The sequence below is a fragment of the Glossina fuscipes genome, unplaced genomic scaffold, assembly GCF_014805625.2.
Source record: "Glossina fuscipes isolate IAEA_lab_2018 unplaced genomic scaffold, Yale_Gfus_2 113, whole genome shotgun sequence".
Classification (NCBI taxonomy): Eukaryota; Metazoa; Arthropoda; class Insecta; order Diptera; family Glossinidae; genus Glossina; species Glossina fuscipes.
In genome coordinates this window covers 2,926,416-2,939,809 of record NW_023998456.1, presented here as the reverse complement: position 1 = coordinate 2,939,809, position 13,394 = coordinate 2,926,416, and the positions used below count along the sequence as shown (strand labels likewise).

Here is a 13,394-nt window from a genome sequence, read left to right as displayed (position 1 = left end):
AAGCTTATTATCTAATATCCATTTATTTAAATTAGAGCCGATAGCCTGTGTTGCTAGTGCTCAATGTCTCTTTTTTTAGTCTAAGAATTCAATTCATTAGTCTAAAATTAAAATAATAATAATAATAATAATATTTTCTAAACCGATTCAACTTTATTCGTGCGTCTGTCCGAAAGTTGGCTGATGATTGTCAATATATTCTAGATGTAGTGACGACATTTAATACATTGATACACTTTGACGCAAACACTATCCAATATGGCGACTTCCTTTGAACAAATCACTACACGAAAAATTTTGCAAATCTTCAAATTTTGCATATCTTGAAAATTTTCCAACAAGCTTCACTGAGCATACGAGCTTTGTCGTATTGGCTTGACATGAATAGCTTGAACGGCATGAGCCAATTTTTCAAACTCTTTACAACTTTCCTACAAAAAACAGGTATTTATCTCATGCTATTAATTTGGCATTTCACTCACTGCCGTACAAAAACTACATAAAAAATATTGTTCTCCATCGAAATATATATAATTTTTGGTATTTTATCAGGAAAACAAGTGGAAACACTATAGCCCACCTTTAAATACCCTACACAGTTTCGTTTCATACAGTTATTTATATAATGACTTTTCAAAATAATATGTTATATGGAAAGTGTTCGAAAAGGTGGTCCAATCCAAACCATTCTCAATACTGACCATCTTTGGGCCAAAGCGGGCCTGTATGCTCATAATATGTTGACGTGTTCGACACAAGGAAACAAGATGGACAGGGGATAGACAAGCTTCGGAATCACCCGGTATAAAGAAAAATAAGTCTACCCCAAGTTGCAGGTGTTGGACACACACTTAATACAACCTCGTACCACAAGTGGCGTAATGAATGAAAATCATTATTTTAGGCGCAGTGCCGTAGAGTGCTTAACGACGCCCTTGCCGCGAAGTAGTTCTTCAAACACAAGTTCATTGATGAATAAACTATTTTTTCTGTGCAATAATAAATAAAAACTTTCGTATAATTGAAAGAAAAGATTGAAGACCGTACACGTTTTTATATAAAAATACATTTATTGCTTACAAAGTGCAGCTAATCAATTCGTGCTAAAAGAGTACATTCGTTCATTTTATTACATTATTCCAACTAAGACGCGCCGCTGCTATCGTTTTTATCCAAATATTGAAGCAGTGAAAAATCTATATTCAACTTATTACATAACTTGAGTATCAACCACTTAAGATAAGATAAAATACTTTAACTAAAGTGATCGCTACTGAAGTTTGGTCAGTCAATGGACAGAGTTTTTTCCTGCTCTTGCATAGAAAAGATTTCAGATTAGCTTACAGCACGTCATATGTAAAACTAAACTCTAAAAACTACAAGTATATATTAAAATTAGTATTATTTGAAGGATTTATGTATGGCGTAGTGCAACACGTCTTCCACTTCCAAATGGAGCTAGCCTAGGTTCGATATCAATTTCAAATGGCTTTCGATCGTTTACACGTAATCTACTCGTATGGAAGACCTCACGATCTAGTTTGTGTAAAAGTTCAGCTTTTCGCTCTTCGTTAATCTTTTCCTCACAATTAAGCTTTTTCAAGTCTTCATAACAATTCATACGCATATAAGCTTTTATGCGAGGCATGTCCGCCAATGTGTAGAGAGTCTATAAGACACAAACCCGTATTACAATGCAACAAGCATTGATCATCAAAGTGTACCTGAAAGCAGAATAGCTGCGTGTCGTCTTTGGCTAACTTAGTTATAAGCTCTGGCAAGTCGACAAATGCAGAACATCGCCAGAGTGCATCCTTGGAAGACAGACCGTGCATTATGGTGAAAATCACGTATTTGTACGAATTTAATTTACGCGTTGTATCACTAAGAATGTCGTACATTTCCTTCATACCATCAACAGCCACAAAGCGTTTTTGCCCCTCTGCGCAACGTAACAAAAGCGCAAAACATTGCATTTCATTTTGCCAAAATTCGTGTGCACGATTCTTAATACGTGTAAAAAGGATCTCGAAAAGACCTTCGTTGACTGCCACATCGGGATACACTTCAAGCAGCAACTTCATGTGACGATATATAGCAGATGGATGTGAATGGATACACACATCGCGTCCAAAAATGCGAGCTAACCTGCCGACCGCATTGTAACGTTCTTGTAGGAAACAAACGTCATCGTACTCCTTAGTGCAAAAAGCTAAAATAACAGCCACCTTCTCACTAAGTTCTTCGCCCCCCTCCATTATCTCATAAAACTGATTGATTAAACGCCCGCTCTCTAAAATGTATTGACTGCCATTCATATGCATAGCGATTGCAACTAATGAGAGATAGAATTCATACCACTCTCTTCATTAATAAAAGCATTTTCCTAAAATCTTTAGAAAACAATAAAACTTTTTCCAGATTTCTCTTGATAATACATAATCTGCGCTAACTTGATATAAGTTAAGCAAAGTTTATGGCGTAGAATAGTATGGAACCTGATTTATTTCAATTTTGCTTTGCAGTACTTACCAAACAGATTTAAGATACTATCCATCTCTTCATAGCTAGTCGCTCGATATCGAAATCGCCTGCGCAAAAAGAAATTTTGACATCTACAAAGACACACGAAAGTGTTTGGTATTAAGGAACCCCATCACGTATAATGGTTTGTACCTTTTCACAACCTCATGGGCGTTTATTGCCGATTGACCATGTAAAGGATTTAAAAGAAACTCCGCTAGCGAATTGATAGACTTTAATTGTACATGCGGATCTTCATCGCCTATACCCTCCATAAGTTTAGGCAGGGCACCAAAACCATAGGCTAACGTGGCGCGATCTTTAAAATAACATGACTCCTGTACTTTCTCCTCTTGCTTTCCATGCACTACATCGCATTTGCCGCGTTTGCTCTGAGCTTTACTCAATGCTATACACATGGTGAATATATACAAATGGATTATTCTTTTTAATAGATGATAACGACAAAACCATACAATTTTCAGTCAATTCATTGACATATTCCTGTGGTAAAAATTTTGTTTGAGTTTGTAAATAATTATTTTTATATTTTGCCAATTTGTTCCACATCAGTTTTTCCTATCTATCGCCTGCCACCTCTTTAAATTCCTAATATATTAGCACAAGCTTATTAAAATATATAAAGAATATAAAAAAATATATTGAAAGCTATGGAAAAGTGAACTTAGCTAGCTAAGTCTTGACAAAATGATTTCAAATAAGAGAGTTTCCAAAACGCCTAATCAATTTTCACGTGCAAGCTTCTCGTCACAAGCAAATTGAAACCGCCGTATCGCTTGCTCAATTAAATGGGCGGATTTGCAATCGCTGCAGAGTATATTCTTTTTGCCGAAACGTTTGCAACGCCCACAAGGCAGATTCAGAGACATCACAAACTGTACTTATTCTTGATCAGCATTAAATACTGAAATTCTGATTCAAACATGTGCGTCTATCTATGGGCTGACTGTTGTAAATATGCTCCTGGCAGTAAAAACGATGTTATCGAGCTTGTCGATTTGGCAGAAACATTGGACGCAAGATCGTATTACGCGGCAGTACGGCGTAAACTGAGAGCAGCTCTGTTCTTCAGACGGAAAAAAAATTGATTTGTTGCTCATTACTCGTAAACTATAGAATAATAAATACACAAAAAAACTGAACGTATATTCTTTGGACGATGCTGTAATACCTGCACAAAAATGTACAAAAATTGACCTCGCCCACTCAATATTCCAGTATATCAAAATTTAATTTTTATTTCAATACTTTTGTAATGCGCAAAAACCAGCTTCAAAATCCCAATAAAGTTTATAAACCCTTAGCCAGTTTTACTTTGGTATGTCCGTCCGGTCGACTATTCAACTGTGTAGTATCTATAATAAACACTCGCCTATCCGCAAAAGAATTCAAAACGGGCTAAACAACTCAAAGAACACGCCTACATCGCCCGCAAGTCTATACACCCTAAACTGAGACCAACTTTGCTTTCCGCGTCTTTCGCTTCGTAAATATAGCAGCCCATATTATAGTCTAATCAAATCTATATTTTTCCTCTTTTCTACCTTTTATAGGATGACGGTGACGGACATAAAAGATTCGGTCGTAACCATATATATTTTCTCACATGATTTATTGTTGTAAGTTAGTAAGGAATATATTCTGATGTTAAGAAAAACAAAAAGAAAGAGCAAGTTTTGTCGGCCTAGGTAATTATAACCTACGAGACTTGTTACGCAAAAATATACTTAGTTTGTTCGGATATGTGCAATGCCAAGCAGGGCTTGGGATTAACCCGCCGTTCAATACACCAACCCATTCAGAGTCAACCTAACTCGTCGATCCATCTGTCCGCCTTGTTCTCTTGTGTTCAATCTACAGTTCGCAATTTATGAGATATGTCAATGAAAATTCATACACCAGCACCGAGGACAAACATTATTGAAAATACTTCGGACCGGACTTCGGACTTCGGACTTTTGACCATTTCCCTTTTAACAACTTATTTTGAAAACCCGTTATCTGAATAACTGCATTAAACCTTGCTGTTGGGCCCACCATAGTGTTTCTACTTGTTTTGGTTGGTTCTTATTTTTGCTGCAAGCCGGACACAGCTTTGATCATCACAAGCACACACGTGCACGCGTACATATATACATATATACATATATATATACCTCCATTTCAAAAAAACTAAGTGGGAGGCACATTTCCATGTTCTGTAGCTTTCCATAAGAGGCCAGTTCGTCCTTATGTCAAAGCATATCTGTGTACCAAATTTCATCAAAATATCTCGAAAACTGCGAGTGAACCGGCGGACGTACAAGCTTAGATAATATAAGGTGATTCTACTCTAAGCCCTTGTTGATGGTACGTAAGTCAAGACAAACATAATATAACCTATACCACAAGTGACGTTGAGTACAAACATTTTGCTGGTCATAGCAACAGTTTGTTATCTATATCGCTCACATTAGCACATGTTGGCTAAGAAATTCAAATGTCCTTTACGTTTATTTCAATCTTTATAAGCAGATCGTGCTTACAAAAAAAATTGTGATCGTGTAGTCATGTTTCCTAATTGTAGCTTCAATCTACGCGTCCGAGCATTATATTCAAGCTTAAGTTAGCTAACAAGTTGCGTCGTGTTTTCATAGCCGAAGCTGCTGCACTGGCAATAGATTGGGTGCAACTAGAGGTTAATTCTACAGTCTCGTCTGACAAATTCCTGGTGCATCGAAATTTATAAATAAAGGTAAAAATCTTTTCTCAGTTGGTGGGGGTCTATTTTTAGTCATTGATTAAAACTTTTCAATTCTCGAAATTATAATTTTCAGGTTTTAGACTTGTTAAGTTTTGTCAGTAAACACGTATTATGCTGCGCTCGGGGCACTTTCTATGATGCTGAGGACGTGTTTTTGATTTAAATGAAATTTTTAACAAAAAATAACAAAATTAAGTAAACATTCTAGCGCTTATTCGCTCACCTCGCTACTTTACGCCTATGGCAAGGGGAATGGAAGAGGTGAAAGGAAGTGATGTCCGCATGTGGTAACATAGACTTCATCGGATGGTAAAAGCAATTCAGTGCCTATGGCACAATTTAAATTTAACATGCAGTTTAATTAATTAATCGACATTTAGCATAATAAGACGGAAAATAAGAAAGAAAATAGAAAAAAAAAAAAAGTAGAAAAGAAATTTCTTTGAATGAGGAAAAGTTTTCTAGAATAGCTTATTTATCTACTAACTCTTCATCTTGTAATAATATATATATATCGATCGAAAACAAGTTAAAGCCAAAGCATGCGAAACTAAAACCACTCTGCAATATCCTAATAAAAGAGCAGAAAATGAAGGTATTACAGAGAAGGCAAACCAAAGAAACGGACCAGTTCGGACGATTGAGAACCTTTAGAGGGAAAAAGAAGGAAAACTTTAACCGAAACCTTAAAGGAAAAGGAATGAAATATATCGCGTCAACAATTGGAAGAAATTCGATGTTGAAGGAAATGAAGAAGGGTATGGACCCGTGGTAATGATGAGGTGGGCAGGCAAAATCATTGCTCAGAAATCGAACTTAAGAAGAAGTAGTGTTTCATAAATAGAATTTTGTTTTGAGTTTAAAAAAATTATTGCTAATACTTAACAGAGTTTAATAAATGTTTACTTTTGCTTTCAATGCGTAGCTTAAGTTTTGCGCCCGAATCTTTTGAAGAGGCCGTAATACATTTCAGCAAGGCTTAAAGTTGTGCACTTTCAATTTTCAATTCGTTTTCGTAAAGTTTTTTAAAATTTATTTGGTTTTTTAAACAATTTCGTCGTGTTTGCACTCTTTATTTCGTTTATTTATTTTTTTTTCACGATAATATGAAAATTATCTTAATTAAAAACCGTTACCTGGTTTTCTTTTCTTTAAGTACCATATGAAACGAAATGTATATACAATTGCAGTTGACTCTGCAGTGCGCATGTAGGTTGTGGACCTCGGGAGGTTGTACAACTTGGGAGTTTGCAAAAAAGCAAAACGTGCAGGTAAGGATCGTTGTTGTAGACAATATTAGCACTATTACCGAACTAGCAAATGATAATTAGAATTTTAGATTATAAGACGCCATATTGAGTGCAGCTTACCTTAGCTATCCATTACCTAACACAGATAATATCTACAAATTTTTTCATTCCTTTCTTTAATAACGGGAAAATATCCCACTGTACAAACTGCATATATTTAATTAACATAAAATAATACTATAGCCATGAATCGAAAATAATTTTATTTCTTTGTTTGCTATTAATATAATTTCGATCCATAGAACATAACACGCAATTCTGAATACCACAAATATGTTTGAAAGCTAGCATTGTCTATAAGGGATTTATAAACGGCGCAGTGCGATATGTCCTTCCTCTCCGTAAGAGCGTGATCTAGTTTCCATAACAATATCGACTGGTTTTCTGTTTTCTAAACGCAGTCCACTTGTGTGATAAATTTCACGATTCAGTTTATATAGGAGTTCACTCTTCCGTTTTTCATTAACCGTATCCTCGCAACTTATTTGTTGCAGAATTTGAAAACAATTTGTTTTCATATAACGTTTCACACGAGGCATATCAGTCAGCATGTGGAGTGCCTGCAATGTTTCGATGTCGATGTGTATAAAAAAGGGTAATTTGATTATATGTGAAAATATACCTGAAAACAATATAATTGCATAATGGTTTCTTTACTATCCTTGGCCAACTGAGTTATAAGTCGGGGCAAGTCAACAAACTGAGAGCATCGCAAAACAATTTTCTTGGTAAACATTGCGGTCATTATGGCATAAACTACATTCTCATATGAATCTAATTTTCGATTAGGATCGACGAGAATGTCATAAATTTCCTTAATTCCATCAATGACTGCAAAACGTTTCTGTCCAGCCGGGCAACGTAAAAGAAGAACGAAACATTTCAAATCATATTTATGAAAATTACATGCCCGATTTTTAATTCGCGTAAACAGGATTTCAAAGAGGCCCTCTTTGACGCCAACATCCGGAAATGTCTCAAGCAGCCATTGCAAGTGACGGTATAAAGCGGATGGATTACTATAAGCGCGTACATTGCGTCGGAGAATACGAGCTAATTTACGTATTGCATTGTAATGTTCTTGCAAATAGAAAACATCGTCGTACTCTCGAGTGGCGAAAGCTAATATTTCGGCAGCTTTCGAACTATTTTCTTCACCATTTTCAATCATTTCGTATAATGCTTTTACAAACTGGTCACTTTTTAGAATGTATTTAGCACCATTCATGTACATAGCGATCATAACTAAGAAGGAAAAATTACACATTTTCAAATCTATTTGAAGTCACTCTTATCCGCCTCCCATATATGTAAGCTTTTGCGCTTTTGCTTTATTAAAGTCTTCTTAGAATTCATTCCTTCATCCGGGGAAACTGAGATCACAACATCCTCTTATCTTATTATATATAAAAATTCTCAATTGTTATTCACAATTAGTACGAACGCTAGGTACACCTCAAACCACAATTCTACATCTAGCATAAAATTGTAGGTGTGTTTGCGGATACGTGTAATGATTTGAAGCTGAATGTGTGAGCTTATGCTAAATTTCAGATTTCTATTATAACTTTCACAGCCATGCGGACAACAAGCAGATCTATCTTTGGACAAACATGTCTGAAACGCACCAAAATAATACTTTGGTCGATTTATATACATTTTATGAATTCTCTAATGAATATTGGGTTTTCCAAACGGAAATATGACTTAGCGTAGCCCAATCCTTTGGAAGTGCGTTACGTCTCAAAATATTACTTTGGTCGATGTATATATATTTTACGGATGCTCTAATGGATATTGAGTTTTCTAAATCAAAATATGAACTAAGCATAAGCTAATCCTTTGGTGATCGTTTATTGGTCTATTAAATAAGAGAATATTTGAACTTAATCTCTCCGGATACGTTTTAAATAATCGAAATCGAGTAATTGTACGTTCATTGTTCGAAAACTTACTGAATATTTCTAAAAGAACATTAATTTCTTCTTTGGTGGTTTCTAGGATTTTATATCGCTTACGCAGGAAAACATTTGTGATCCTGCAAAGGAGAAAAAATTTAATGTGACGAAACGTTCTATGAAGTAACTTCGCAACTTTCTTTACTTTCTCACAAAGGCGTAGCCACTTATTGAACCCTGACTAAGTATTGAATTTATAATAACGCCATCCGATAAAGTGTTTATAGCTTTCCATTCTATATCTGGATCTATGTCAGTTAAATCCTTCATTAACTTTTGCATAGCAAAGCCGGAGTAAGGCAACGCAACACGATCTTTAAAATATGTTGACTCGTTATGTTCTCCCGTATCCTTTCCACGCATTACATCACAATCCCTGCGTTTGCTCTGCAGGCGATCCTGCACTGAAGAAGAGAGAGGGAGAAAGTGATATATACCTAGACCGCCTTCAAAGACCCAAGACCTACCTTCGCATGTCATTTTATTGATATATTCCCTTGCGACACCTTTCGAATTTCTCTGTACGAAACGGTTTCTAAATTTTGCCAATTGCTCGAACATAATTAATAATTAATTCCTATCATACAATTTAGGTTCGATTTGTAAACCCAACACTAATTAAAAAAAATTAAAAAAAAAAATATTTTAAAAAAATATGAAGCACATGTAGAGTAGAAAAAAATATGAAATATTAAAAAAAGAAGAAATTTTAAAGAATTTGAAAGCGTAAAGTAAAGGTTTCCACAAAAGGGTAATAGCTTACAGTGCAGCACACTCATATTTCGTAAGACTTTCCGAGAAGTTAATTAAGATCAAGGTTGTGAAATAACTAGACATTTCGAAATTTGCCAGCCTGCTTTCAGCGGAAAAGTATAGGAGTGTTTGTCCACAACTGCAGATTGAGGAGGAAGACTTCTTCAAGATCTATTGGTGAGTTTCAATTGTATAACCAAGGCGAATTCTCGAAAATGTTTGGATCTTGGGTTTCTCAACATTTGCTGGATATAAAGGTGGAGTTAATTGAGGGTTAACGGAAGAGTAGTGTTGATGATGGTATTGTAAATTTCCTTCTGCAATTTTCTCTTTAACTTTTCTTCCAATGTATTTTTGAAGATCCAACTTTTCCATAACATCATCCATAATTAGAGGAGCAGAAGCACCATACTTTGCCGGTCGATCAGCCTGCTTGTTTCCCAATAAACCGATGTGACTTGGTACCCTTAACATTTTAATTTTTCCATCGGGTGTTGTAATTATATTCCTTAATTTGTTGATGGTGCTCCATCTCGAAGTCGAACGATTCCGAATAGCTTGTAATACAGACAGACTGTCGCTAACAATGATGGGTTTGAGTTTGTTTTTATGAGCAAGGTTCGCAGCGTGAAGGACAACTCTGGCTTCGGTTGTGAAAGCTGAAGTACTTTCGTGAAATATGTGATTGAGAAGAACCTGTCCTGTAGCACCAGAAGATTTTGAGCGGTCGGTGTGTAAAAGATTCCAACCAGTACTCTCCAATACTTGGGTTTTTTCAGCTGTTAGATTCCTGAAGACGTAATCTGTAGTATCTTCTTCTTGTGCATAAACAGCGAGATGTCAAAAGAGCAGTCTTTCAAAATCCAGGGAGATTTAACACCAAAAGAGCGGGAAATTTTTAAGGGAATGTTCAATTCCTTTGCGATGCACAAACAATGGTCAATTGCAGATGGTGACTTTGGAATTTTCTTCGCAATAATAATCTTTCTTACGTCATCACCGAGAATGGATTTGTTTGAATTAAGAAGCTTAGGGACTATTTTAGCTTTTAACTCATACAGTCTATTTTCTAAGGTTGGGGGACCAGTTTCAATTATAATATTGTTTATGGGCGTCGTCCGAAAAGCATAACAACTTGCTCTAACGGCTTGGTGATAGACCGGTTTAAGGATGTTGATATTAGATTTGCAGCTATTGCCATAAATTAGCAAACGCATAGTCAATCTTGCTTAACACAAGCATTTTGGTAAGATAAGCAATAGTGTTAATATGCGTATGACTTCTCCAAGCAACGTACTGTATGAAATTCACCCTTGTTAAAATAGAATTTTTTAACCGAAGAAAGTGTGTTTTCCAACGATAATTGTTGGACAACATGTGCCCGAGAATATGCAGCGTCTGCACGTTTAGTACTGGTAAGTCATTAATATGCATCAGTAGATTTCCTGCATCGCACATCTGTTTTCGACAAATGTACATTTTTTTATTTTTGTATAAAAATTTTAGCCGCTGACGAGTTTACCCATGTGGAGATCTCTCGTCCAATAGATTCGAGGATGTTGATTGCCTTCGTGTTTTCGTTTGTAAAAATGTATACATTGTCCGCGTAGAGACAATGTTGGATTCTCGGCACACGGCAAAGAATTTTGCTAATTTCTTTGAAGGCGACCTGCAAAAGCGTGACAGAAAGAAGAGATCCTTGCGGAATGTCATTCATTAGCGGAAAGGAATCAGAGAGGTGATTGTTGATTCTGACCTTAAACCGCCGATGCGATATGAATGATTTGATGTAGTTAAAAAATTTGGGTCCAACATTCTATGATTTCAAGAGTCTTACAATAACATGAAGACCAACTCTGTCAAATGCTTTTTCGAAATCAATTGAGAGAATTGTTACGTGATTTCGTTCGGAAATTGCTTTGCTTATAAAATAATCAATATGTAACAGAGCATCGATGCACCCTCTACTCCGCTTGAAACCAACTTGCTGCTTTGTTATCAGATTCATGGACTCAAGAAACCAAGATAATCTAGATGCCATAATCTTTTCCAATACCTTTGAGAGGCAAGATAAAAGAGAGATTGGGCGATAGTCCGATGCGGAGAATACGGAGAAAAAATTGTGGAGTTCTTGCTGAGAAAACGATTGCGAAGGTGGGATATAGAGCCAAAGCACTGTAAATTTTATATTTAACATTATTTGTATCGCTACGGCTTGTATATTTGAGCTTAAATTTATGAGTTTGTGAGCTATACTTGATTTTATAAAAACACCAATTCTTTGTTTGGAATATAAATTTTGATCAGCATTCGTCAAGTATCCAGTATATGATTTGGATGGAGTAGGATTAAAAGAGGTTCTACCATGGGTCTCTTGAAGGTATATAAAGGGTGAACTGAAAGGGCTAATTTGCGAAATTGTTCTGGAGGGATCAGTTGGAGAAATCACAACCATTTACAGAAAAACGACAGCAAATATCGTATCGGCGATAATCAGTTTTTGCACAACCACAGAAAACATACGAGCTAAACGCACAAAAACACCGAAAACAATTAAAAAATCGCAGACGAAAAACAAAACACGCACTACTCAGAACACAAGTCGATGACGAATGCGAAAAAAACTAAAACGATAAACTATACAATTACAACGTCGCAAAGAATTAATTGTTCACATAATTTTAATTATTAATGAAAAAATCTGTTATGTCGTTAAAATTCGAATTCTTAGGTCGATTCAAATAGCAATTTCAGTAGTATTTACACAATTTTTAAAAATTTGTAATACTGCAATATTTATTTCAATTTTTTTTTTTTTTTGGTATGTTGAACAGAGATGGACTAAGCCAATAGATTTGTGGCTTATATGTCCAGTATTTATTTCTAATGACTTCGCAAATTCATTCTCTCTCTCTATCTCTCTCTCTCTCTCTCTGTCAATATTTAATTTGGCTATTAAAGGGCTCTGTCTCTCTTTTCGGTCCTCAAAGGTTACAGAAGAAAGAAGGGATTATTATTATAAAAGAAAATGTTATATGAAAGTCTAAGCCATGGAACTGTCAAACAAAAAATCAATTGAGAAAAAAATCATTCCATGTAATCAATGTGGGTGGAATATATTAATAACAAGTAAAATAAACCAATACAAACCAATATTGAGTTCGCACTTATTTCATATTCAAAGAAAAATATGAAACTATGGAATATTCGAAGAACATTCCAAATTGAATTCATCCTGTCCTTACTGGTAGGCAAAAACAAATATAAAAACTATATTCTGGTCTATATTCACATAAAGTGTGACAATAGTGGAATATACATGCCTACACATTTGAAATGAAAATACAAAAATACAAAGTTTAATTCCTAATAAATTTAAATAAAAATATAGGTTAAAGGAATGCAACAGTGAGGAAATGGAACTTGTAACGGGATTATTAAGAACGCACAGCAAATGAGCATTTGCTCGCCTTTTCCATTTTCTACATCTGCATGTGTTTCATAACCATGGCTCTTATATGATTTTGAATTTTATCTTTCTCCTTTCAATTGCCTCAATACCCCTTTAGTGAGATCGGCATTTACAAATTTTTCTTTAGTCATCCACGTTTTACAAAATAGATTGAACGCGTGAAGTTATTAAAGCTTTTTAATCTGACTTTACATTTGGTTTGTAATTTCAACGTTAACGCAGAGAGAATCTTCTGCTTAAGCAATATTTTACATTTACATAGCGATGGCTTTTATTTAATTAATCGATAAATTATTAGAGAAGAGTTATGTTTTATCGATATTAAATTTTACATGAATTTTGATTAGTATATTTTCTCCGAAAAAACATGCTACTATTTTTGCACAAATACATTTTATGAAATTGGAATATGGTATTGTTTATTTTGCACGTTTTTGAAGAAAATAAAGTAAATTCAAATAAAAATTAAATGAGTACGTATATTTAAAATAAATACATAAGTATGAATGCAATGAAATGCAAAAGATAATGAAAACCTCACCTATCTTTTACAAGGAATGTGTCCAAATCATTTAGAAAATGGATTCAAAACGTAGGCAGGTTGCAACCATTTT

The 13,394-nt window shown here is 35.0% G+C and overlaps 2 protein-coding genes across 2 annotated transcripts; both read right to left on the bottom strand.

Annotated features, from left to right (window-relative positions):
- Positions 1-1,414: 1,414 nt before the first annotated feature.
- LOC119639836 lies at positions 1,415-2,942 on the bottom strand. The gene is made up of 4 exons (XM_038037503.1): positions 2,677-2,942; positions 2,533-2,591; positions 1,725-2,335; positions 1,415-1,669 (listed from the first exon to the last, which is right to left on the bottom strand). Exons 1-4 carry the CDS (start codon positions 2,940-2,942, stop codon positions 1,415-1,417), a joined length of 1,191 nt encoding a protein of 396 aa, XP_037893431.1.
- A 3,960-nt stretch (positions 2,943-6,902) lies between these two features.
- On the bottom strand, positions 6,903-9,035 carry LOC119639835. Its single transcript, XM_038037501.1, has 5 exons — positions 9,023-9,035; positions 8,701-8,959; positions 8,553-8,635; positions 7,220-7,842; positions 6,903-7,157 (listed from the first exon to the last, which is right to left on the bottom strand). The coding sequence occupies exons 1-5, from the start codon at positions 9,033-9,035 to the stop codon at positions 6,903-6,905; spliced, it is 1,233 nt and encodes a 410-aa protein (XP_037893429.1).
- Positions 9,036-13,394: the final 4,359 nt, after the last annotated feature.

Coding starts and splice junctions, on each gene's coding strand:
- LOC119639835 (XM_038037501.1), bottom strand. Junction 8,636..8,700: donor GGCTACGCCTTTGTGAGAAA/GTAAAGAAAGTT, acceptor TCTCCTTTGCAG/GATCACAAATGTTTTCCTGC. Junction 7,843..8,552: donor TGTTCTTTTAGAAATATTCA/GTAAGTTTTCGA, acceptor TTTCCTTCTTAG/TTATGATCGCTATGTACATG.
- LOC119639836 (XM_038037503.1), bottom strand. CDS start 2,942: ATGTGTATAGCATTGAGTAAAGCTCAGAGCAAACGCGGCAAATGCGAT. Junction 2,592..2,676: donor GCCCATGAGGTTGTGAAAAG/GTACAAACCATT, acceptor CTTTTTGCGCAG/GCGATTTCGATATCGAGCGA. Junction 1,670..1,724: donor CGCAGCTATTCTGCTTTCAG/GTACACTTTGAT, acceptor TGTGTCTTATAG/ACTCTCTACACATTGGCGGA.